General features: G+C 44.1%; 1 protein-coding gene across 1 annotated transcript; it reads left to right on the top strand.

The window, feature by feature from the left end:
• Positions 1–354: 354 nt before the first annotated feature.
• Positions 355–10067, top strand: LOC139111409 (LIM/homeobox protein Lhx9). The gene is made up of 5 exons (XM_070671668.1): positions 355–1521; positions 2702–2875; positions 3524–3747; positions 7115–7350; positions 7576–10067. The coding sequence occupies exons 1-5, from the start codon at positions 1202–1204 to the stop codon at positions 7828–7830; spliced, it is 1209 nt and encodes a 402-aa protein (XP_070527769.1). The 5' UTR covers positions 355–1201; the 3' UTR covers positions 7831–10067.
• The last annotated feature ends 17790 nt before the right edge of the window (positions 10068–27857 follow it).

The following is a 27857-nucleotide window of genomic DNA, read 5'->3' as shown; positions in this document are numbered from 1 at the left end:
AATTTATTCAGAAATTTTATCCTCCCTTTTAATTAAATAAAATATTTTATTTTGTTTAAAATTAAAATCTAGAGCTTCTTTATTTTAAGAACTAAAGTCTTTATTAAATGTGGTGTCACAATTTGTGTATTTAAATATTTAATTATTAAAACGTAATTTATTATACTTTATTATTTTAATTAATAGGCTTGTATGAGAATTTTAAGCGTTATTAAATTCAAGTAAACGCGATTCTTCATGCAGCCGCTGCAATCTGTAGAAGACACTTTGGTACAAAATACTGATGTAACTACACGCGTGTTTCTCGCTATAGAAATTCTGTTATCGGGGGATCAAGCGAATCGATTTTATGGAAATATAGCATGCGATAATATCGAATCCACGTGCTATTGCAGACATAATGCCGCCGCAATGCAAATCCACGGGGATGGCGAGCACTTCGCTTTTCACCTCAAACAATGCCGTTTTCAACGATGAATTAATTAACATCGAAAAGTCGTATCGTTACGATCGACAATGCGTTACGCGCGGGCAATGCTTGAGACACTTCCGGTACTCGACGTTGAATAGAAGTGACGAAATAATGTATTGATGCAAACGCGTGAATGTATACTTCGATTTAAATTCACTTTGTTGAAGTCTAAATCTGATTCACTGAAAAAAAAAAAAAGAAAATCAAGAATTCTTCAATCGGTTTTTAAAAGTCACGTAGAAATAGATTTCCGTATGCGTGAAGATTTAAAGAGCGCCGTGACGATCCACCGACGGTTTATTGTGCGAAATTCGTTGCGCGTTTCGAAAGCGAGAGTCGTCCGTTAACGGATTTCATTATCGCCGACCACGAATTGTTTTCATTCATTAATCTCCGCCTTCGTCACCCTTCCATTTATAGAACGGAAGTTTATAACGGCGCGAAGCTATTCTCCTATTTTATAACAGCATCCCGAGAAAGACTGCGGTTAATCAAAGGGAATCGACGCGCGGAGGGTTGCGAGTACCGTGCATAGTCCCGTGTCAAGGTCGGCGATTTTCCATCGCGAAGCCGCATCGCGGCGTCTGCGAACAATGTAACGCAAACGCGTGATCGTTCCCGTCGTTAATCAGAGAATACGCGCCTCGTTCGAGTAAAGTCGGCGGTGCGTGACGAGGACTAGCAATAAACGTTTGCAGAATGCCGCGGCATGCGTCGTAGCGGTTCGAGATGCTGAAGGAAGTCGGTTGCGGTAGCACCACACCCCCGCCGGGCGACGGGGGCGGCGGGGCGAATGGTCGGCAGGTCGGCGCGAACGAAGGCACCGGCGGCGGAGGCGGCGGGGGTGTCGGCGGCGGTGGTATCACCGAGGGTGTTCTCGGCTGCGGTGGCTGCGGAAGGGAGATCGCCGAGCGCTGGTATCTAAGGGCGGCCGATCGCGCATGGCACTGCGGCTGCCTGCGCTGCTGTCACTGTCGGGTCCCCCTGGCCGCCGAGCTCACCTGCTTCGCAAGAGACGGTAACATTTACTGCAAGGAGGATTACTACAGGTTAGTTAGACCACGAAGGTACGAAGGTACAATAGCCCTCCCGAAGAAAGAAAAGCGAGAGCTTGCAAGCAAAATTCACTCCCTCGCTGCGCACCGAAATTTTTTTTATTTTAGCAGCTTTCTTGAAAAAGAAAGTTTGACTTCATGCTAGGATGCTCGAAGACGAATTGCTCGAGTGGAATTGATGCGAGATTCATTAATATGTGGTCTCTCGTCTCGATATTTATTAGACCAGCGGTGAATTTACATAAGAGAAGCCGTTCTATCTTGTAGTCTTTTATCAAAGCGCCTCCTCTTTTAGACCACACAAAATGTTAGCTAATAGCCGTTTCCAAATACACCCTCTAGTCGTTATTCAGGAATTGGGCCTTGAATTCCACACTCGGCGCGGCTATATGCTCGCCGATAAAGAATGCGAGGAGTCATAAGAAGAAATAGAAAGAAAGTAGTTTCAAAGAATTAAAGAAAACATTAAAAAGAAAAAAAAAATAATTAAGTTATTATTATATTAGAAAATGTTAATGGTTTAAATTTCGAAAACTTGGCGTTTTAAAGGTTCGCCTCGAAAGGATCTAACATGCCAGCAAGCGAAAAATTGAAATGCAAATCAAGCGCAAAAAGAGAAATAAATATTCTTTATTATGTGAAATAGCACGCTTACGCGCTGACGTCCGACGTTCTCGGCCGAGGGTGGAATGAAAGGCTGAGAGGCGAGTTCGTTAGAGCGAGCAAGGGAGGAATTCAACAGCCGTCCTCCATGCAATATGCAACAACGCGAGCCCTTTGTTTCCGTCTACGCGAACGCGAACGGTCTGCGCTTCGATCCCTTACGGAACTCACCTCAAACGGGAGTTCGCATTTACGAACGTCCAGAAGCGCAGAATTTACGCAGCATATAATACACCGTCGGATTTCTATCTTTTACTTTTTCTCTTTTTTTTTTTTTTTAATTTAATATAAAATATAAATATGGACACAGAAAAATAATAAATAGATATTTCCTCAGATGTTTGTACGTAATAAAATATTTAAAGGGTTTAAATTACGTTCGAAAAGTCGATGTCTTTTGTGAAAGTTTTTTTCTGTCGGCTAGAGATATTTATAAAACTCAGCGACGTCGCTCAAACGTGGTGTTGAAAAATCCGTAGCGTGGAGTAACTTCGTAACTTTTTAATTGCAGATTATTCGCGGTATCCCGGTGTTCTCGATGCCGCGCCGGCATTTCCGCCTCGGAGCTGGTGATGCGAGCGCGCGACTTGGTATATCATGTAGCGTGCTTTACTTGCGCCTCGTGTGGCACCCCGCTGAACAAAGGCGACCATTTCGGCCAGCGGGACGGACTGGTGTATTGTAGGTGAGAAACAGGAGTGTCTGATCATTACTATCCTTCAAAGGCCGTCTCTCCTTGTTATCAACGAGTTCGATGACGAGGTTGACAGGAGCACGAAGCGCTTTGTCGCACCGATTCGTTCTCCCCCTTACCTCTCACCCCACCGCGCTAATGACGGTTGTTGAGTGCTAATGACGGTCATTAGAACGGAGGGATTCGGTCTCGGGTTCCGGGAAAACGGTCGCGACGACGGATCCCGCGAGACGTGAAGATGAGACTTATATAAATGTCAAGATTTCAGAAGAGGCTTGCGGGCTTTCTCCGTACGTTTGCGAAATGAAACCGCTTGCGATTGTACGCACTGTAGAGTTGTACAATAATCGGAATTGAATAGATTTCCTAGTTAACGAGATATTTCACCGGGGAATGAAAACCAGGCGCCTCCGATTCGAACAACGCGCAACAATTCGCCGAGTTAACAATCTTATCTCTCGACTAATAACGATCCTCCGCCGCTCGAAAAGCCGCTTGCGAATCAACCTTCGCGCGGCAACCGGCGCGGTATCGCCGAGTCGAACTCGTACATCGAACTCGACGCATAACGCGGAGGTCAGGTCGTCTATCGACTACTTGACAGAGAGGTTGACGACTGACGAGCACGTCGCTCCCAAGACCACACTACGAGTTGCTGTGCTGCGCCGGCGACTACGGGGGTGCTGCCGGCAGCATCGAGGACATCGGCTCGCCGGGGGTGTCGCCGCTTCCGGCCTACTACGAGCAGAGCCCGATCGCGACTTCCGGCGCGGTGCAGAAGGGTCGGCCGCGGAAGCGGAAGCTGTCGGAGGTCACCGGCTCCGAGCTTCCCGTCACGATGAGGCTGGCCGCCGGAGCGCTCGGTGAGTCAAGCCAATGTATGTTCCGCAATCTTGTATCGATCTCGTCAACGATCTTCTCTCAGTTCTCGTTCAGCCCTTTCTGCCCCTTAGAGTTTCCACCCTTTTCAGACTCTCCAGCTTGGCATTTGTTTGTTAAATTTACCAGATGCTCTCTCGCCTCTTTTATCTCTCTCTTTCTTTCTTTTTTTTCTTTCTTTCTACGTCCATCTTGCATTCGCTCTCTTTACTCTTGTGTCTTTTCTTTATTCTACGCCACGGCAAACGAGTTAATCGACGGAGTTGCATTATTTACCGAGCAGCGAGTATAATGGGGCGTTCCTTCGTGCAAACATTTGCCCGGGCCCGCGAGAATCGCAGATGTTATTTCATTTCGTACGCGCGATTACTCGCCTCGTTAACTGGAGCATTCGACATCGGCGAGCGGGGATTCTTTGACGAAAATCGCGCGCACGCCACGCAGATGTCTAATTGCCCGATGATTTAACGCGCGCGTTCTCGATAAGAAAGGCCCGTCGCGATCTCGTGGCGCTCGAATTCGATTATAATCTTTATCTTTAATAATTCCATGCCCTCGAGAATTAACAGATGATATTGCGGAGTTACGGCGACGATCAAAATCGTTGACGAGCGAAAATTATAGCTGACGTTCCGCAAATCCCAGCCGTAATATCGCGAGATTAAACACGTAAATCGCGAAGTTAATCGTCATCGTTACGACATCAATGAAACGAAAACCGGAAGCTCGTGGTACTTCGCACTCGTGAAAAATAAGAGAGAAAAAAAAAATTAAAAAAATAAAAAAATAAAATAAAATAAAATTCTACTTGTGTCATTTGCCGGGCCGGATTTACGTCGCGTTTCGATACGATTTCCGCCAGACTTTACGAGCGTTTCTGCTCCGGGCGCGAGTCAAGATGGCAACCGACCGGTGCCGCGCGTGATTCCCAGTTATTTTATAATCGACGAGAGCAAGGATCACTCTCCCCGGACTACCGGCCGGAATTTACGACCAACAGCCATAAAATCGTCCATGAAGTCCTGCGTGCGCGGCCACGGGTGGGAACAGGCCGGCCTGGGAGAGAGAAATCCCTCTCGCGGTGTTTTATTGTCTTTATATATAATTGGGACAGTTTTTGCGAAAGGGACACGCCGACGACGGGAACGATTCCACGGCGTAGACGCCGAGCGACCGACGGCGGATCACAGAGGCACTCTCCCGGTAATAGTACAGACACAAGAAAACGTTAATCCGCCTATTTTTGAGCTGCCAGACATGTCACAGGTAATGCCTGACACCGAAGCGAATGACGTACGAAATCGCGGAAAATTAAAATCGCCGCGGGCCTTCTGATTATTCGCAGCTCCCTGTTTCTTTAAACTCTAATTTATATAAGAATTATGTACTAAAGATAAAAAAAAAATATATACACTCTTTGGTGAATAATTTGATAGATTTAGCTCGATCTAAACATCAAGAACATACGCTAATTGTCGAACGTATAACGTACTGCAATTATTAATTCCCGAAGATGGTATATGACAAAAGTGCTCTGTTTATCTTGAAATTAAGAAGACATTGACATTTTTTGGGAGAGAAGGACACATGCGAGCCATGGGAAGTTCTTCCTTCTAGAGCGACTTGGCGGAAGGATTACAGGAGGAGGAGGAGAGGGAGATTTGGCGGTTTAAGAATGAGATTACAATTTGTCAAGGCGAGTTAGAAGCCAAAATCACCGAGAGGACCGGTGAGCCGGCGAGGGAACGAGAGAAAGATGCCGATGTCGGCGACGCGGCAAGAAACCCGTGCAGGCGGCATTATAGCGCTCCGACCGGCCATTCTGCTGGCAGTGGCCACGCATTGGCCACAGCAGCATTCTTTTCCGGGCAGATCGGCCAATCGATGCATCTCCCGGTGCCGATACCTATCTGTCACTGTCCGCCGGTACCCGGAGCCGTTCCTCTTTCTGCGGAGACAGAAAGGCCCCGCCGGAGTCGAGAAGCGCGCTGGGAAAGTCCTAATTTCGCTTCGATTCGCGTATAAAGTCACGCCGGAACCGAAAGCACGTCTATCCGGCGATTTAAAAATTAAAAAAAAAAAAATAAAAAAAAAAGAGAGAAATAAAACGTGTATACTTAAATTCTTAGTACCAACAATAGAACTTTTTAGAGCGATATTATTCTTCTTGCGGAAAAAACGAGTCGAATTAAAATTAGGTCCTTCTAAGAACACGGAAGAGGCTTGCGGCGTTTTTCGAACGAGATCTTTAGCTATGTGAAGGCAGAGTCTTAATTGATCAATTAGCTGTCATGCCACTCCGCACGAATTTAACTGAATTATGACGGACGAAAATAAAGAAGCGCGGAAAGGGGGAGAGGAGAAGAGAGAGCCGCCGGAAAGAGGACGAGCCTGCAGTTGTGTGTGCAGTTGCAGTTGTTGCGCGCCGGCGAAGCGAAGGAACGCATCCAATAAATAAGACGACGAGGGTAACCATTGAATTCAATCGGGAGAAGAACGGGTTCCAGTCGACGAAGCGGACACGCGGGGCGAAGGGAGGGCCAAGGGGGCGGGGGGATCCCAGAAGTAAATCCCCGAGCACGTATGCGCCATTACTGTTTATTGTTCCGAACTTCCATTCCCAACGTATGGCGATCCGCCGGTTTGCCAACGAGAGGAAGAGAAGGAGAAAGAACCGAGAAAGAGGAGAGGAAACGGGAGAAAAACCGTTTTCGCGAATGGTACCACGACGCCCGCGGAATTCGTTTTCTTCGTCGAGGTGAACGACACGGATTTCGTCCTTTTTTCCTGGAGACGACTCGAAAAGCACAGTTACGTTCGCGAGTATCGGAAAGGAAACAGCAGGGGTCGGCCGAAAGGGGTCGAGTTCTCTCGGAGCGAAAATCCGCCCAGCAATAAGAATTACCGCCGTTCGATCGGCAGACGAATAATACACGAATGAAAAAGAAATTATAAATAATTAAGAAACGCTAAATTAAGATATTAGGTCGGCAGAAAGATTACCTGAGTTTTCATAATTCTTGAACGAGAAGAAAATATCTTACTAATTGAAGTAAATATATTCAACGTATATAAAAATGTTAAGATTCTTTTTTTGCTTCAGAGCTTCGCGATCTTTTACAATTTTCTCATTCGATCTTTGTCCTAATTTTATAAGCTTCACGTTTTTATTTTATTTTATTTTCTTTTCATTCTGGAGCTCGCGATCTTTAATAATTTATCAATTAAAAGGGAGATTGTTAATAAGCCTTCAAGCGTCATTTTTCTTCTCAATCGTACGTCTGCGATGTTGGACGCGAAACTAAAATGCGAAAGAAAAGAGAAACTTTCTAGCGGACGTCGCCGTTGCAGAACTGTTGCATCCTACGGAGCTGTCTTCGTCGATGGAGTCGCTGGCTGCGTACGACGCATCCGTCGGCTCCCCAGGACCCGTGCATCAGAATCAGCGGACGAAGCGTATGCGTACTAGCTTCAAGCATCACCAATTGCGCACGATGAAAAACTACTTCGCGATAAATCAGAATCCGGACGCGAAGGACCTCAAGCAGCTTGCGCAAAAGACCGGCCTGTCGAAACGAGTGCTGCAGGTACGAAGTTTTCCGTTTCGATAGCTAATTAATGTCAATCAATGATTACCTACTTCTGCCTCTCTAATCTTGCGACAAATCTAATTCTTTATACGTTGTTTAATTTTTCCTATTTCCAATTTTTAAATAAATGCTTAATTTTAATTGCAATTAGAGTTGCTTAAAAAAAAGAAAAAAAAAAGAAATTGAAATTATGTGTGATCTTTTGATCTCGCGTCTGCTCAGGTGTGGTTCCAAAACGCGCGCGCGAAATGGCGACGGAACCTAATGCGGCAGGACGGCGGTAATGCCGGTAGCAATGTCGGCTGTTCCGGGACGGCGGTGTCTTCGAGCACCGGAAATTCTCCGAATGTCGGTCCCGCCGCCAGCATCCTTGGCGACAGCAACAGCATGCCCTCGACCTCGATGGAGGAATTACACGCCCTTCATCATCTGCACTCAGGCGTCTCCTCTCAGGTCTCCTTCTCCGACCTATACTGACGACGGCTTGAGATGGAAGAAGACGCTTACAGTAGCCTCTCCAGCCATCTTGGATGAAAGATTATCGCGCTTCCTTGCGAATCGGGGAAAGACTCGGCGAGTCGATGACATACGTTTGTCGCGGTTTCAGCGAGAGATCTTTCTGACGAACTTCGACACCGCTAACATATCGTGGCAGCCTGGTTCTACTTTCCGAAGTTTAGAGTGTGATCCTTGTGCTAGTAACGAGAACGTTCATTTAAATGAATAAATGGAAACCGGTGTAGCTCGATCTGGCGCGGAAAAACAGACTTTGGCGCGAGATCGGTCGAGATTGAGATTGAATGCCTGGCCTTCCACCTAATAAGAACGAATTATCGAATTCGACAAAGGATGTGAGTCGTCGGAAGACGTTCCCGAAGCCAGTCTAGTCAGTTAGAATCTAGCGAGTAACTTTAAGGACGATTATGGTTAAATAATCAGTGATAATAATCATAGTTCCATGCACATCCGAATTACCAAAGATTACTAGTTGACGAGAATAGTAATAACGTAATCTAGGTACATATGCAAAAAGGGTGTTTCATTAGCGATTACATCGATAATTGACGGCGAAATTTCGGTCACTCTTCGACATATGGGGTGTTCCAGAAACTTATACCAAATACCGTAGCAAAAATGCGTTTGAAATACTTAAAAAGAGTGTCTCAATAAAGTAAAAAAATTAAAAAATAAAAAAGATATAAAAAATTCAAGAATTTAATAAAAATGCCTGAATCTTTTAATGTTAAATAATTGCAAGATATTATAGAATTATTTTTTTTCGTAAGAGAGAGAAGATTGAAAAATCTTTGCAAGTTTTGATAAATTTACTTGACGAATGTTTTAAACACTGTTGAAATTGTATGCTTTATAAAATGCAGCGGAGCTTTGTAGTTAAACCTTTTATGCGACTCAGAACACCCTATACGATGTCGTAAGGGCCACTAAATTAAACGAAGACTCGCCCATGCGGACGAACACGTACATTACATGTGCAATCACGTAGGGAAATTATTTAATTTGTCCTCATTGATTTTATACGAGACTTTGCGCGCGACTAACTTTTATCGACTACGCGCTATCACTAATTGATCAAAGTTAATTCGTTAAATGCTCATTAAATCTGTAATCAAATAATGAGAATCTCCGAGAATCGGCAGTATAATAAATATTAAATAATAAAGAAAATATAATCTTGCGAATTTATTGTTAAAAATATCGCAAGAAGGAATTGAATCCAGTAAACAGAATTATGCGGAGCTTGATAAAAATTTAGGCGAGCGTCTACGAATTTTATATTAGCGTCGTAAACGTACGAAAGTTTTTCTTAACAAACAAAAAGAAGAAAGAAGAAGAAAAAAAAAATAAAAAAATAAAAAACGGCGTTCCTCTGCTCGTGCCAAAAGACTTAGCTAAGGAAGAGACATTTTTTAACGAGCTGCTGGAATTCAAAGGGCATAATATATTTTTGCAAACCGCGGTCCGAATATCGCGTGCCATTCCGAGGACGAGAGATTTTGCCTTGATCAAGCCTTTCATATTATGCGTTCTTGTATTCACGTTTCCCTCTCCAAATCGTCATCTTTGAATTCGAGCAGTACGGAGGCACACACGTAACACGTGCATTGACGCAAGTTTGACGTAATCCCACCCATGTGACTGCGTAAAGATTAGATTACCACGAAGTTTTAATTAAGTTGAACTTTCGGGTTTATACGTTATTACGTACAATAGGGTTTATAAAAAAAAGAAAAAAAAAGAAAAAAAAACTGTACTTTGTGAAATTTGAAATATGGAAGAGTTATTTAAATTAATCATCGACGAATTTTTTTCTGTGAAATCCGTGTAAATTAATTAAATTATTTTTTTTTTTTTTTATTCGATTATCGGTTATTTACCTAATTATTTTCTCATCTGTATTTTAAACATTTAATTCAAAGCTATACTTGAGAGACTAGGTGACAAGTTTTTTTTTATTAAAAAAAATTTTTTTTTTAATTTTTACGAAAGCTTGAGAGCATTAGCGTGGCAGTTTAATTATATAGTCAACATCTGAACATTAATTTAATAAGAAATTGATTTGCGGTGTCCATATAATTTTACAAAAGCTGATAACGTTTCGAAATATATTTGTAGAGCGCTACGTTTATTTCCTTCTTTACTTCGGCCTTTAAATAAAACGAACTCGAGTACTTTATGGGTATCTTTTACGACGTATCTTGTCACGTAATGCTCGGCAGGGAAAATCGATAGATCGCACGTTAGGTATGTGTAGCATAGCGATCATTAAGCGTACATGTTAAAGAGCGAAGCAATTATTTCCAATTCTATAGACGAATTAATGTGCTACATTCGAGTGCAACTATTATCGCATAATAAATAGTTACTTACATCTTGACTCAGACGAAACCTGCTCTCTTGTCTAATTTGCTGCACCTTCTCCGTTCGAGATATAAACTGTAACAAAAAAAGGTAAGTTCTTATTAGTATTACACGTAAACTCTGCACCTATAATAAATTTTTTAATTATTATAATATAAACTTTTTGCGAATTATAGATTTTATGCTGAAAATTACAGAAGTCAGAACCTGCGAATCGGGGTCAGCTTTCAGTCATGTAAGAGCGTATCGTCAAAGTGTATTTTTTTATCATTGAGTATTTTGTAAGATTTCAAGGAGGTTTGCCGTAAAAATCAGAGACTCCTGAAGTAGGTACAAATACTACCAAGTTGGAAGTTAAAAAGGTTTGACCTGATACCTCACCGACGACACGTTTTATCATCCATCATGCACCGGCATCCCGAGCACGCAATTAAACCCTCTCACCACACGCGAATACGTTTGCCGGTTTCTCGCGAGGCGCAAGTGCAAGTTGTAATTAGCATCAAATTAGGTATTTAAGGATTTCACGTTCGAGTCAGAAGCGGATAAGCCGAAAGGAAGACGCGACGACTTCAAGGAAGAAGAAGAAAGAGAAGGAGGAGGAGAAGAAGAACAAGAAGAAGAAGAAGAAGAAGAAGAAGAAGAAGACAACGACGACAACGAAGAAGAAGAAGCAGAAGAGAAAGAAGACGAAGTCGAAGACGAGGAAGAGGGACGCCGAGGGGGAACGTGGGTTCTACTTAGGGGTTATACCAACATAGCGAGCCCTCGTGTAAATTGTAGGCCTCTTGAGTCGTATAAGTGCACCGCATGCCGTATATATTTTGTCGGCGCTCATATAAGTTAATTTTCAATCTATATGCGGGTTCTCTCGGATGGCGCGCGGCGACTCATCAACGAAATGAAGAAATTGAGACTCTCGTTAATATTTAATGAGCAGGGGCGCGCGAGCGCGAGCGTACGCGGATACAATGGCCGTCGGTCCCCGGGGCCCGAACGTCGGCGGACCTCGAAATATCACCTTCTCCGAGTCCGCGTCGCGCATTTACATGCCGCAACGGCTCGGCCGGGCTCTCTCCTCGGAGACTCGCAGAGACTCGGGCGAATAAGAAGTTTCGGCTGCATCCAGCGCGCGTTCCCGCTCCGTATTTTCTTCGGCAAGGGAGAGAGAAGCCTTCTTACGGTGCCGCAACACGGCAGGTGCGCGCGGCGGATCACGCTTCTCCTTTTTCGACCGGCGATCGTGAAATATAAGCGATCGGGGCGCTCTCCGCCGATTCTCCCCCGACCCATCTTCGCTTTGTTCGAAACGAATATCTCGTTGCCTCTCGTTGACGGCAGAAATATTTGCACGCCCGATACCACGGGACGCGTTTTATTTTAACGGCGCGTTCGACTTCCTGCCGAAGCTTGGGTGAGGCGCGCAGAAAAGTGCCAGGATACAAAGTGATTAATAAAGATATGATTACCCTGCAATTTTTAAAATTCTGTCTGACAAATATCGGAATATAAATTATAATTTTTTTTTAAATATATGAAAGCACGTTATTAATTGATTATTTACAGGTTTGCATGAGTTGTCAGCGTCATTCGAGACCATTATTCAAGCTTTGGTGCTTCCAGGAAATAGCAGCGTGACGATTGCGAGTAACAGGTTGTCGCAGAGTTCGCAATCACTTGCACGTCGCCGAGAATCGGACAAACGAAGAAAGAACGACCACCTTCCATGACCGATTGAATTTTACGTTAATTAGCCGAGCGTCGTTAAGTAACACGCGAAACCGTTTGAACGTCACAAGGTGAAGGCTCTTTGTAACGAGAAACACGTTCAGGCGGATTGCTATTTCGCAAAGAAACGATCTCAATATAAAATTAAACAAATAAAAAAAAAACTCCATAAAAAGATATCGACGTCTTCATTAAAAAAAAATTGTTGTATACAAATATGTATAATACAGCTCAAATATTAATGTTCTAAAATTAGGAACGGGAAAAAATGCACGAGTATAAAAAAAAAAAAAAAAAAAAAAAAAAAAAATCGGAATCTCTCGGTGTCTTTAGAATCGTTACGAGCTGTTGGATAATCGGCGAAGTCCGGTCACACAGATCTAACATTCGAAAATTGCTCGGCGATCCTCGGCAAATTAGTCGCACGAGCCGCCCCAATTTTCTAGGACTTCGGAAACTAGTGTTGAATTTCGAAAATCACCGTGCCGACAAAAACAATCTCGCACCCGGAGGAACCGGGGGCTCGTGTTGCCGCGCGCCACCTCGCTGATAAAAAACGCGTCTCGAGGACGAAGGACAATAGGGAGAGGCCGTGGCGGTTATACTAACGTCGGGTGGTATCCCGAATCATCTCAAAAAGTGGACCAATTTTCGGTAATTTGTACGCGATGGCTCATTGGATGTGCACGCAGGAGAGAGAGCCGGTCAAGAGAGGCATCCCTCAACCCTTCCTTCCGCAGGAACGAGATCGTCGGGCGAATGCTTGGGTGGACGCGCGAAGAGGAGAAAGGATTAAGGAAGGGGAAAACGCAAGGGGAGGCTCGCGGGAGTCTATTTTTAAGGGAAAAGGAAGGTTCCGAGAGAACGAGTCCGGTCGATAGTCTTTTGTTCTGTCAAACGTCGGACGCGCCTGCTCCATGACGCCGCGAGGGAGCCCTCGGGAGAGAGACGGAGGAGAAAACGAAGGGAGAGGAGGAAGGGCGAAAGAGGGAAAGGGTACGGGAGACGGGACAACGAGGAACGAGACTAGAGTTTTTATCGCGGCGGTTGTGAAAGCGGTAAGACCAGCGAGCGTTCATCGTCGGTTCGATACATACAGGGTGTTTGGTAATTGATGGTACAAGCGAGAAGAATTGTCCGGACGGGGGAGGGCGAAAACAGGCCGATTTCGGGCGTGTTTTTACGCGCGGATTCGGGTATTCAGGTCGAAAAATTTAAAGCTCCGATCTTGAACACGTCGCGAAAGAATTACAGGATTTCGCGATTAATACCGAATGTTTATAAATGACGAAAAGTTTCAAGATATTAGCGAAACGTATATATTTCTCTTTTTATTTCTTCTTCCTTTCCCCGACTACCTTCGAGTATTTCGCGGATCGTCTCGCCTCCTCTCCGACGTACGCGATCGTCGCGATGCCGCCGCTATCTCTGCGAATACGATCGCACGGCGGAAGCTACTGTACACGGCAGATGGCCGCCGAGAGGGTGACAGAGGCACGCGTTACCAATGTATGTCGGTACGCAAGAAAATGCGACGCGCGGAAACTTTTCTTGTTTCGGCGCGACCGAGCCCGTCAAGCGATTCCCTCGTTGCGCCGCCGTCAAGGCGGCACAACGCGCGCTCGCCGTTCCTCCTTTTGCTCGTAAAACCGGGAAAAAGCCGGGCGCGTTGACCCGGCGATCGTCCGTTACATTCGGCCCTTTTTGCTTTCACGGAGTGATCAGCGCGAGGCAAAATCCGCTTCGTATTCGCTTGGTGAAATTCGGCCGCAACAATTCGAGAGCCGAGCCGTCCAAATTTGTCGCGTTGACGTTCGGCAGATCGACGGTGGTTTCGCGCGAGAAGTATTCACCGACGTTAAACGTATCTCTTCGAAAGGTCGGGCGGTTTTATTTGATTTCTTTGCATCCTTAAGAAACGGACCCTCTTTTCCGTCTCATTATCTCAGGATATAAACTATGATTTAAGAGCAGGTATTCGAAACGCCGTTTCATTGGGATGATCGAAACTGCGGCCTACATTTAAATATCGATACGCAGAGATGCGTCATCTTCCGCCGCCGCGGTCTGCGAATGTTATGACGGGATCGGGTTTTCATCAATAAGAATTTAATTGGAAATTACGGAATTACTTTACGGCAACAGTTATTAAACTTTACGAGTGCGCGAGTAATTTACCTACCATTTTAATTAATTTTACGCGTTACTTTCTAATTAATGTCAGACTCGTTTGAGAAGTGAGATACATTTTTCTTGTTATCAGATAAATCCCTTCCTTAAGGTGGAAGATATATTGCTTATTTAAATGTTCGAAAATTAACACGCGCAACTCTTTAGCTCCCAATCATTTATAATCCAGGTGTTATCAGTATCTTATTGCAATCTTCCTTCTTTTTTTTTTTTTTTTTTTTTTTTCTCGAGCTGCAACATCTGCGGGAGAACGTAACCCGCGACGACAAGTCCGAGTCTCTTTTTCTTCGCGTTAATATCCGATACATGTACCTAAGGCCACGTGCTCTCTGCGAGTTTATGATAACGATAGCAACGTAGGCTGAGTTTCGCGCAGCAGCGAAGAAAGGAGAACTGAATAGAATAGGGAGAAGCGGAGATTTTCCATACAATAATGATGAAGAGGACAGAAGAAGAGAAAGAGGGAGAAAAGAGACAAGAACCTACAAGATATTTCCGCACAAATGGTCACCCTCGTTAACATTCTAAACCAGAGAAAGTAGATTGCAGTAAAAAAAGATTCTAATTTTTAAATTTTGTTCAGGGCATTATATATTAATTTATTTGTAATAAAAAAAAAAAAAAAAGGGAGAAAAAAAAAGGGAGAAAAAAAAAAGGGAGAAGTAGGGCTTCCTGCGGGAACGGCCGCAGCAGATGCTGTCGCATATAGAGAACGGAAAAGGAACGGAAGATGGCCGCGACTACCCGGCATTGTCTACCAGGGACTTCGTTGTAAATAATGCCTCTTCATGGCGGCGAACCAGAAGGTCGGAGAGTTGGCAAAGTGTACGATCTGGTTGGCCCCTCGCCATCTCGCTCTCGCTCGTCCCTTCTCCCCCGGTTACCCTCTGTCTCGCCCGCGCGTACCCTCTTACCTCCGTCGTGTCCCGTTCTCTCTTTCCCAGTCCCTATCTCTCTCCGGAACCTGTCGCGCATAAACTGATTCGATCCCGATGTCTCCTCGCGCGGTACTCCCATTGGCCACCGTGGTCACGCCGCTCGCCTTGCTCGCCTCGTCGCTCCTCTCCCGCCCTTCCCGCACCCTACGGGACGAAGACCACCCTTTTTCTCGTTCCCCCAGGGTCCCAAATATTCGCGAAAGTTACGCGACCGAGTGGTCCACGACGAGTAAATCCACGTCGGGTGGCCGCCGGGCGTGCGGGAAGGAAGCAGACTCTCGGTCCTTTAACGAATCACTCGCTGGACCTCGCGATCCTCCGGGGTCCACTTCCGAGATAGCGTGAGCCCTCGAAGGTTTCCGTGGAAGCCCTCGATCGAAGAGGCGCGTGGCAATTAATCGAATTAAAACAAAAAGGCTGTAAAACGTTACCTATGCTTTTCAAGAGTTTAAACGGCGTTGGGTGATGTGGAATAATTACGGGATATTTGCTAATCGCAATTACAAATTACATTTAGAAAATCCAAAGTCGTGCGAAAGTATCGCTTGGACAACGATACTCGCAGTTTCTCTAACCAAATCTGATATTTGCCACGGTATCGTTTTGCATATCGTTAAATACGAATGCATTAAACATGCGGTAGATACGCGCGCCCTTCGTGTTCGTCGTGTTTTGCGCTATCGGGTTTTAACGATGCCCGCGTAGCGTTCAATTAATTCATTGAAGTTAGCGCAGTTAATTATATAGTCGTCCGTTTAAGTAATCGCCATAGCATTCGCAGATAATTAAAGTGTTCGATCACTTTTCCTGCAACTTGTCTCTAATGTACTTTATTGCAGGTCGATATTATAAATTTGTCATTGCGTCATAATTTTTTTTTTTTTTCTATCATATATGTAACGTAATTAAATAAATTTCGCAGCAAATTATACGTCAAGATTAATTCCTCGTATTTTTTTTTTTGTGCGTGCAAGACCTTCAAGCGTTGTTGTAATATAATACGATTGTATTAACACAGATACCTGATTTAACTTTAAAAGTATCACCTAAATCTTGAAATCTAAGTGGATTCTCGAGGATCCACCCTATACATGCTTCTATCTTCGATAGGTAGGAACGGGGTGGGCGACGGCTCGCCACAGTGCCGAGTTCACGTTTCGCGGTCTTTTTTCTTGGATTATCCAACCGGCGCATCGCTTATTCGTGTATCGACCTTTTTCGCCTTTTTGGCCCTTTTCTCTCCCGAGAGAGGGCGTAGGGAAGATTCTTTGTTTGCACCGAGTTTCTCCTCCAGGAAGAGCAGGCGAGCCGGTCGGTCGGGGGAGAAAAGATAGTGGCCATTGTGGCACGATCTGGACAAAAGTCGCTATAGCGACGGAATTCAAAGGAGCTGAAGAATGGCGGCCGATGCAAATTGAAGCTTTTTTCTCCGTTCGCCACTGCCTGGCGCAATATTCATGAGCTTTTCGCGAAGAATGGGCGCGTTGTCTAATATAATAGACCGAAAAGGGTTCTTTTAAACTTACGAAATGTATCTCTTATGTTTGCATAAGAAATTTAGAACGTCTAACGTTTTGTTTTCTTAATGGTAATTTAAAGAGTACGATAAATTTGTTTCAAAACTGTTGAATTCTCAATAAATCTTAAGCTTTCGTTAATTAAAAAAAATTTCTATTATATTTTTATATCTCTAAATTATTATTTTAACATGTACATTTTTTAAAACTTAAAAAAAATTTTTTTTAATACTAAGAAATTATTGTTCTTGTATTATATCATTATATATAATATTTCTTTAACGATAAATTAAAAAAAATATACCTAATACAGCACAAAATATAGAACGCCACGTTTTTGGATGCAAAGGCTCTCACGATCGATTTCGATTCCTGAAAGATGCGTTCGATCGGCAAGCCCGTGTCGCTAAGGAGAAATTTCGTGAATGGAACCTCCTAGGAGGTACCATTTATTTCGGAATTAATTCGCTATCGTGCTTGTCGAACGCTGCCTGACAGTGGTCGAAAGATTTACTCCCGATCGGTTGATAACTCAGCAGTGGCCATGTCCGCTGTGTCTACAGGGTGTTTTTCAAGCAACGCTCTTCTGGCGTAAATATACCCTCCGGTGACTCGGTCGACTACTAAACGGACGTAGATAAATATCCCGCAATTTTTTTTTTTACTCGCCGTTTATTAACGCGCATAACGAAAGTAAAACAGCAGAGCCCGATTGTGACACCAATAAATGTCAGTGTCCGTCAGCGAGCTGAGAATTTATGTCAGTGCAATTGAAATAAAATTATCATATATGACGATAAGATTAAGTACATATCGTGCATAAAATATAATAGATTGATTACCGATTAAATTAAAACGTATTAAATTATAAATGGAATTAAGAAGTGGTAATTGCGAGATTAAAAAATAAATTATTAACCGAGAAAGAATTGGAAACTTAAAATTCACAAAGTTAAATTTTACTAATAAATTTTTGTAATTATTTGAGAGCTACATTTTTTATTTTATTTTAAAGATTCACGTTTAGATAATTAAAATATTATAGTTTCGTCTCCAAAAAATATAATTAAAAAGTTCACAAGTTTATTCGTAACCCCAAGATTCAATAATTTGCTTTTTTTCTAACATTTAAAAATACATATCACAATCTAAAATTAATATGTCTGCATTTTTATCACCGCTGATTTTATAATCGACTGAATCGACAGTTTAATCTAACTGATTTTTTACCCAGAAGTTTTTCATCGACTTTTTATCGCATTAATATTCATGCGAGTGATCATATTGCTCGATAACCCGTTGACACGTGCAACGCGCATATATCAAGAACTCGTGATTCCTTAATCCGAGACGGGTCAGCTCATTTCCCGCAAGAGTCAAGAAGCTCAATCTTTCTCTTTCTCCCGCTTTTTCGCCCTCTCCTTCTCCCTCTTCACTTCTATCCCTTTCTTCCCCGCCGTCCCTCTTTTGAGTGGTTTAACGAAGCATTTACACGCGGGGGAGCGGTAGGTCATCGAGGAGAAGCTATTCATCACTAATTTCATCTCGCCTTCCGACCGGCTCCTTTCGTCGTGGGCGCGATTTGTTCCGAACTGGCGTTTAGGCCCTTTCGAGGCGAGCGGCCCCGAGAAGTTCGGCTTCCTTAACGCGCTATAACTCAATTGGATGATGAGATATGGGACACGCCCCGACCCCGCGCCTTTCCCATAACTTCGGGACTTTTCCTGAAGGTAAGTTCAGAAACGCGGCGACCGTAAACGGTAAATTAAAGCACCTTTATTCCTTCCTGTATTGATCCTTCGTTTATTGTTCATTTTTTAAATTTATTTTTTTTTTATTTTAAATCGTACGCAACAGAATCCGTTTAAATCTCCGCAGCATTGTAAAAGAGAGCAACGTACCATCAAGCTCACAGAAAAATTCATTTTTTCAAGTGCAGCATATAAATATTTAAATACCTTACCAAAAATGTGCAGAAAGTTGAGAAGTTTTTTTTATTTAATTAATAAGAAAAGCGCCAAAAAAATTAATTCGTAACTATTAACTCATTGACAATTTAATGTATACATTCTCTTTGCAGTTTCTTCTCTCTAATCCTTCTCTAACCCGCGTACATGCATAAAGTATCGCTTCTACGTGTAGTAACCACTTGCGTTCTTTAACCTTCGCCCTTCCTCGCCGATCCGAGGGCGAGGTACCGCGAGGGGTCAGGGAGAGAGTTTACGTCGGTGCCTGGTCGTGATATATACCCGCCGGGACGGGCACACGGGTGTTGCAGGGCGAAGTGGCGAGGGGGCAAGGCAAAAAGGGCGCAGTCCACCATCGTACGGGCGTAGGTTTGTTTTAACAAGGCATTTAAAGCGTACTCGGTAAACATTCGACGAGAAATATTGGTTGTTTATGGCGCGGTGATTTATCACCTCGCGCTTGGACGAGTCCCGGCGTATGGGATGGGAGTGAAAATAAGTTCAGGTATGGTTCATTTGGCGCGAGCGAGCCGAGAGAGGAACAAGGGGGAGTGGGCGAACGGGGCCCTGAGGGCGCACGGAGCTCCCCCGATCTTCCGCCGACGCGTTCACGTTTTAGCGCCGCTTAGAACCGCGTCTCGCCCCCTCCTCCCCCATCCCCCGGACGTGAGCATTTATTTCGCGATGCGCGCGAATAAATTTTACCGGGGATGGTTCTAATAATTGTCCATTATTTATTCTTTCCGTTTCGCTCTTTTCCCTCCCTGCAGCTATATCCGCGGTCATTTAAATAATCTTTTACGTGGAATATTTTACGAGTTTCTGGCAAAAATTTTAAGTCAAGTCTCTAGAAATATGCCAGGCATTTCGGAATTTTATATAGTTCAAATTTTCTCATCTAAGCCAAACGGAACACCTTACGCAAAATTTTAACGATACTATTACGTGACGTCGGCAGTGGTCCTGTCAAATAAACCTTAGCCGTTCTCCGAAAAGGAATACCGACGTTTGTCTCACTACGATCGATTTCTTTCCCAGGATATCCTACTGTCTCACGCTCAAGTACCCTCTCGTTAACTCTTGCAACCGTCACCGCAACCTTATTAAGAGGTTTGCGTCGATTCCGCGCTGAAATATTACGAGACGCCCTTCCGATTCCAGGAAGGGACACGAGGAAGCGTCTGAAAGACGTCCAAAAAATTCGTCGAGCTATTAAGAGGAATCCTTCATCGCTACCGTTGGAGATGATAATCTCAGGTTGCTACCGTTGCGTCCCGTATCGTTCCGCGATGACGACCGCAGGACAGATCTGGCCTCGGGGATGGCCGAAGTTTCGCCCTAGGAGGTCTCGCAGGCTCGACACTATTAGATCTCCGCGGACAATGGGAGATCCCGGGTCTCGCAAGAATGCGCGGGCGCTGCGGGGTCGTTAAGGAGCAGCGATGTTTTCGAAATGAGGCAAACTCTTTCGCCGCGACCATTCTTAATCTTCATTAGTTCATTTAGGATTTGCATACCGAGGCCTCCGGCCGTTTATCTGATCGGGGAGAACGCGATCGCGCCGACCGAGGGACGAGCCCCGCCGTCGAACTCTTCTGTGAGGATTCCCGAAAAATATTTAAACGCATCGGGAATAAAAACCGGGAGTCGAAAAATCTCTCCGACAAAAGAGACGCCTGATTGTAATCGGTCAAGTTTGGAGAAATAGAAACTGACGATAAGAATAATTATATGAAATTTTCAAAGCTACAGAGTTGATACTTTAAAAGTATTAAAACTTTAAATTGCAATTGTATTGGAATTACAAAGTGTTAATTATTAAATAAATAAAGTTATGCTCGATAATTTAATAATTCTAAAATTTAATTTTTTAGTTAAGAGAAATTCAAAGTGTTACAATTAAATTAAAAAAAAAAAAGAAAAAAAAATCTAAAGATAATTTATCAAAAGAAACAACTAGATGAACATTGAAAATTTTATTGAAATATGCTCGCCTCGGCTATCATTGTCCGGCAACTCTGGGACAGCCGCATCGGAGAACCGAGGCTTGTACTATAGAAAACAGATAATGTTACGCAAACGATCGTAAAATGATTTTTTTCGATCCGTCGCAGGTCGACGTACCCTCGGTGAAAGTTCTGCATACAGTCCCCGGTTATTAGGCCCACCCAATCGGTACTTAATCGTGACCTAACCTCCAGCTCGCAACGAGGAACGAAGGGGGGCCAAGAAGGTCAAGCTTAGCCCTGAGATGCGGCCACGGCAAAGCTCACCTTATCGCGCTCCTCCGAGCCCGGGTGGCCTACTCGGCCTTAATTGCAGGCCCATATCACGATCCAATATGGCCGCCCACCGCGAGTATTAGACCCCGTGGCGAACGTCAATGTCCGCTTTATGTAAGTAAATACGGTATCATGCATCGCGACCGACAATATACAGACAGCCAAGGACACGCGCGTCCATCAACACCACGATTGTATTTTGCGTCACGAAGCGATAGCGCTTCGTCGAGAAGTGACTTTAAAAAAAAATACACTTTCAGAGAAAATTTTATCAATTTATAATAAGCCTCGTAAAATTTAATATCAATATTAAAGAGAATAAATATAAAAAAACAGGAATAAAAATTTCCTACGTCGTGAAATGTCTAAACATCGAGTTTCTGATATTACAATACCTAACATAAAAAAATCTACCGTCCAAATATAATAAAAGAAAAAAAAAATTGCAAAGCAGGAAGCGATCGAGCAGGAAGCGCTTAAAAAATTTTCCGTTTGTCAGTTGAGCGAGAGGTGGGCTCTCTGAAAATAAAGGACAAAAAAAAAAAAAAAAAATTGCCGAACATATTCCGCGCCTCGTCTGCGGTTGTCGTGCAGGGATCCGTCCGCAACTGGTTCGCGCCGGAAAAGGGACGAGTGTCGTGAGCAAATAGCAAGGTATGCTCCGCGAAAGTAATTAATCACCGCGCCGATAAGGGCTGTCGATACTGACAGGCGCGGATTGGTTTCACGAAGCACGCCGCGGTCCTCCGTGCGAGAGGGAACGGTTATGCCGGAGGGCGAGAGGAAATCGGGATGCCATCTAGAATATGTGAGACTAATGGTCGGCTACCTAACTCAAAAAGGACGAGACGGTACGAAAGGAACCGAGAGAATCGGCGTTACCAATCTGGAAAAGTGACGGGTCACACGTGATCGGCACCGCGGCAGGATGTCTCTCTTTCTCTCTCTATCTCGCTTCGGAACACGGTAGATTGAGACACCGTGCGGTCAACTGATTGCCGATAGGCCGATGGTAAAATGAACATCGGTGTACGAAGAGTCGACCGCGAGATAACTATCATTTTTCAGCGCGTTACACGACGAAGGGGCCCCGCATGATGAATGAACGTGTCGCGGCTTGCCGCGATTTTCCACGGCGCGAACTTGAGTGAGTGGGACCGGTGCGCATCGGGCTGCGATGAAGCTGAGACACGGAAGGAATCTGGTTGAGTTAAACGAAGAACAAGAAAGCGCACGGGAATTCAAAACGCGAATGTAAAAGACAGGTACATAATTTCTCGATAAATAAGTAATCGTAAAAAAATTGAACGTAAGCATTTTTGAAATCTTACACATTTTTCTTAATCGCGTACGTTTATTGCGAATAAACGCTTCCATTTTATGATCTCCCGGGTAATTAAGATAAACAGGAAAGTAAGCAAATCTAATCTTAATCCACCTGTCTCGTACTTTTTCTTACCTCTCCTCGTAAAGTCCCCTGCAATTGTACTCGTCAAACGAATCACTTAAATGGAATTAAACCCTCCATAACGAACGCGAAACGCCGGAGTATATTTTTTTATCTTCACGTTTCTTTCAGAGCGCCGCGCATTTCGGCGATAAACTTTTGTACAGCGACAAGAATCGAAGTGACGTCTAATAAGAAATCGGGGGGCTATTTCATCGACCCTTAATCTTCGCTTCGCTTCCCCGAGACGACTTCGTCACGAACGGCGACGCCGAGGATTTGACAAAGTCCGGATATCGTTTCAAATAGTTTCTTCACAAACAACCAACACGACCATCGTCACAACCACTACCACCATCTTAAAGACATTTTCCCTCGCACGCGCCGTCGAAGAATATCCGAAGAGAGAAAGAGGAAGATGGCGAGAACGAGCTGAGCGAAGGCGGAGGGTCGCAGGTGCAATTTCGCGCGAATGTCGGCACGCATGTCGGATAGCCGAGAGGGGCGATCAAGGCAAACGCACCCTGGAGGACTGGGCGACGAGAACAAACTAGCCTCCGAGCATCAGTGGTGGCCGTGTTCCGTTCGCTTCCTCTCCGCGGAGCCGAAGAGAGAAGTCGCCCGGTTATGGCTACGCCTGCTACGCCAGAAGAGGCGGTTAACGAGTCTAATTAGCGACGAAAACGAAAACGAGTTTGACCCTTTTTTCTCTCTTTCTCCGTTCCTCCAGCTCCGGCTTCTCTTCGTCCGTCACTACCTCCCTCTCGCTCCCGCGAGGGTCCCCTCTATCGCGTACCGTCCTTGTCCGCGAAGTATCTTTCTTCTTCGCTCGTATCCGTTTACTTTCATCCTTCTCTGAGACTAAACGCTCTTAACATTCGAAAATTCGAAAGTCGAAAGTAAAAAGATTTGAGAACTGAAGTAGTAGTAGTGGCGATAGTACTTAAAAATTTACGTATTCGACAGATTCGCAGAATGCAAGAATTCGATTATCTAAAATTCTTTAAATTATAACTTAAAGATTTCAAGATTTATACATTCGAAAGATTTTGTAACGATCAACGAAAATTGAAATATGCGCGTAATCGTATGTACTTAATCGTAAAAAAAAAAAAAAATCACCCTAGAATCCCGGATCGCGTTTAAGAAAAATAGGAAAGCCGGACGACACCGGAGGATCCAAAGGTCCGACAGTTTAGAAAAATTTAGAATCCATGAATGTCTCCGGGTATCGGTCTTGGCATCTTTTTCTGGTCGCACGATCGTTCCTCCTCCTTTTAAATTGGACAGATCCCTGACCGACTCGAATCCTTCGGCGTCCTTTTCGCTCGGCGGCCGTGGGGAGGAGTACGAGAGAGGAAATGGGGTCAGTGGGACGCAACGAGGTAGGTCGGCTGACGAGACTTTAATTTGCGTGCTTGGCCTGATTACGCTTAGGTCGCTACTCGGCGGAGTCTCTCGCAAAAGCGCGTAGCTGAAAAGGGAGCTGAAGATGCGGAGAGAGAAAGAGCGGAAGAACGGAATAAAGTCGAAGGGATGACGAAGAGAGAGAGAGAGAGAAAGAGAACACGCGAGAGAGAACAAGCGAGCTTGAAGAGAGGCACCGGGGAGGACAGGGGCGCTATCATCGTCGACACGAGAGCGAGAGTAAGGACGCGCGGAAGAAGATGAGAATGGCCATTAATTAAGAGGAGGATAACGACCCCGAGATTCGTTAGTATGCTCGTGGGCGGTGTCCTAAGACATTCCATTCGCTATACCGATCTGCTCTCCGTATACATCGCTTCTTCTTCTCCGCCTTTACTCTATCATCGCGCCGAGGGAGATTTTTAATTCGACGACGGAGCTATCGTGCTCCTGCGTTCTCAAAATAGAATTATATATCTAACGGTGTTTTTTCTAAAAGCATGTAAAAAACAGAAAAACGAGAAACAGTTGTTTCTTATATTAATAAAATATATTTGTTTAAATTGTTATTGCATTATAACGTGATTTATTAAAAACCTTCCTTTCCCTTTTTATGCTATTTTTATTATTTTAATTTTTTTTCTTTTTTTTTTTTTTAAGTTTAGAGGCCCAAGATTGTTAATATTTTCTTATATAAATTTAAACTCGAATATTATACTTCGGGAATTAAATTCAATTCAGCTGCGGCGTCTCTCCGTTTCCCTTCTTCGTTTTCTTACGTTTCAATACGATCAGTCACGCGGTTTGCGCGGGCCCGACCCGCTAATTCTTTATGATCCTAATCGGGATCCTAAACCCGTGGCATTTTTTAGGCTACCGTATGGCTTGATTGAGCCTCGGTGAAAAGCATTCGATTTATACGGGGGATATCTTGATCGGCGGCCGAGGGAAGAATGTACCTTCATTAAGGCGACCCGAACATACATGGTTTCGCTCTCGGTTCGGGGCCTCGGACCAATAATCACATTTTTTCGTAGAAATGTAAGAGTCCCAGGAACCGTCTGAAAAATTTGTTTAATCGCGCCGGTGTAACATACCTAAGAACGGACGCGAGACGGATGGCGAGGTTCGCGACGAAGATTTCGACGTTTCTTTCCCTGCGTCCAGTGCGCCATGCGCATAAACGTTAAAATTGCATCTGGCTATAAGGCTGAAATGTCAGATATGATCCAATAGGTCACCGCGTACATCATTATAATAATGACTGCAGTCACGATCGCATCAGAGACATCGAGATAAAAACAGAGATTATGCGGAACTATGTAACGGTAATAATGGCAGCAAACAGCGAAATAATAAAAGTAATAACAGGAATAATAAAAGAGACGATTCATGCCGCGAATTTTTTTTTCCGCGGAGGGATTTACCGCGGCGAAAGAATATCCGAGGCGGAAAGTAGAACGTAATTTCGAATTTAAGTTACGTTTCAAAAGGAGCAGTCAAAGAACTCGTCGTTAAGGAAGCGGTATGAAAAGAGTCCGGGCGACGAGAACGAGAACGACAGCTCGCAATGCAAATACGGTGCCGTTCGTCGCGCGCGGCCGATGTACGCGGAGGCGCAGGAGAAACATTGTCGGCTTGTAGCTGTCGTCGGCCGCGAAGAGCACTCCGTTAGTTCGAGAGCCCCGTTGTGTCTGGCTAACAAGTCGACCCTCGTGGCCCCTCGAGGGTGGTCGGCCCCCGGGAGGTCTCCCGATCACGCGCCCGGTATCGGCTACTCGGACACGCCCGCGGTCCGTCATCCCATCATCTACGTTCGAGCGGCCGTGCACGACACAGCCGTGGCCTCAAGAAGGGAGAGCGAGGCGAGGACGAGGGGGTTCGCCAGCCCGAAAGACCGAGTGTGTGCCACGGGTACCCACCGCGCGGTAGATAGGATAATGTTCCGCTATTTATACAATGCGGCCCACTTCTCGGGCTGCCTCCAGCCACCCATGAAGAGCGAAGTCTCCCGGAGAAGGACGCGCCGATGCATTCGCGGGCCCGTGCACGATTGACGTGCCATTGTGGTCCGTACAACGGCTCAATTAAACGCGGCGGGGTATATTCGGATACTCGAGCGGGATCGATCGAGATCGATGCTGCAAAAGTAGATCCGCGCGATCTCGCGAATGCAGCAATTTTTTATTTTTTTATATTTTTTTATACGCGACCTGTCTTATATAATGACGTCCTATTACGCAAACACCACGGTGAGATTTAAATCACTGTCGGTCAATCATAAAGAACTATATTATTTAATGCTCGAAGTCGCGCACTGCTTTATTCAGAGGATTAAAAAAGGCTAAAAAGAATTCGTAGATTTAACGCAATTTGAATATCAGATCTATCTTCTTTATACGTCGTAATGTTATTAGAACAAGAGTGGCGCATTGTCGGAGTCCTCAAATAAAAGAACCGAAAGGGTTAGGAGCAGAATTGGCGCGCAGCAGCTACTTTCTCGCATCCCACGATATTTGAAAGAAAAAGCAGCGTCGCATCTAACAAAAAAGCTATGACGTTTCCCACGTGACCCGTCGAGGCGAGGGAGGCTGGGTCCACCCTCCTGCAGATTGCGAGTACTCATTGTTTCACAGAACAATAATAACTCGCTTGCAATAATAATCCGTACGACAAGTGTGCGAACGCTCAACGAGCAGATATCGCAAGGAGTGAAAGAAGAAGAGGAAACGAAGAAAAGATAAAAAAAAAAAGAACAACGTAAACGAATATAAAAGCGTGAGATAAAAAATTGAAACATCTACATAATAAAAAGCTATTAAAATATTTTGGAATAAGAAGCTCAGTTAATAATTGTGTTAAAAATTGGTATTAATAAGAATTTTCGCAAGAAAAAGATGTAAAATCAATTAGAGTCGCGCTTTTGTCAAAAACCTGCGAACTGGTCGCTGACGTTAAACGATGAGAAAACGTAGGGAAAGAAGGGAGGAACAGGCGAGAAAAGAAAATCGACGGAAAAGGGTAGAAATGAAGTACGGGAAAGGCGAGAAAAAAAAAAGAAATACGAAAACGAAAACCCTGGAGAAAGAGAAACGATACGGATCATGCAAAGGGTGGAAGCGCACAAAGACCGCGCAAAACACACAAACAGGCGTATTACAATAATGGCCGTGCGTGTTGTACAAATACGATATCGGCTTGAGGGGTCCGCCGCGCGGGCACGTGACCCTCTCAAAGGGCTCGTAGCATAACGAACACCCCCGACGGCGCGGCCCCCCCGTCGGGGACGCTCGTGCTTCGCGACCAGTTAGCGGGGTTAACTTACAACCCCGCGGCTAACACGCTTGTCCCGACCCCTGAGAGTTAGCTTTTTTCTCGTTTTATTATGTTTTTTTTTTCCCCCCTTTTTTTTCCCTCCGTCGCGTTATGACGATTATTCGGTAATCTCGCCCGTTTTCCACATTTTCGGAAGGGGAGACGACAAATTTACGGCGTGCATTGCGCCATTGTAATTTGGACCTTCATTAGAGGCAAGTTTAAGTTGATAATGATGTAACGTGATAATGAATTCGCCGAGCAAAATCTCAAATAATTGATCTTATGAAACTTTCAGCTGCTGTTTTTCTAAGAATTATGCTAGAAAATTTAAAAAAAGAAAAAGGAGATACTTAGTTTAATTTGTTACGAGATTCCTTAAAAAAAGATTATTAGCAAGTTGATTAAAGATTATTTAACAAATTAAATTTTGATAAAATCTTTCTCCTGAAATTTATTTTTTGTACGTAATACGCACATAATTAACGTTATATCATGTGTCTTATTTGTATTAATTTTCATTCTTCTAAAAAATAAATTCGGAAGATCAATTATAAATTTTTTATTATTTTAAATATAAAATTTAAAACGATTAGTTTGGACGATACTTTTAGAGAGGAAAGATATTTAAAAAAAAGTGCATGGGAAAGTGTCGTAGAACGATATCCACTCTCATTAACAATCCGCATTCTCGACTTTCATTGTCCGCATTTTGTCGTGCCAAGAGCTCTTTTTTCACGCTATTTCCATAATAATAAAGAGAAACGCGCCACGATATCGACGACCGGCGTCACCAATACGTTTCACATAGTTGGTAATTCGTGAGGGAGGAA

The sequence above is a fragment of the Cardiocondyla obscurior genome, linkage group LG24 (assembly GCF_019399895.1).
Source record: "Cardiocondyla obscurior isolate alpha-2009 linkage group LG24, Cobs3.1, whole genome shotgun sequence".
Lineage (NCBI taxonomy): Eukaryota > Metazoa > Arthropoda > Insecta > Hymenoptera > Formicidae > Cardiocondyla > Cardiocondyla obscurior.
Note: the sequence above shows the minus strand (reverse complement) of the source record. Positions and strands in the feature narration are given on the sequence as shown.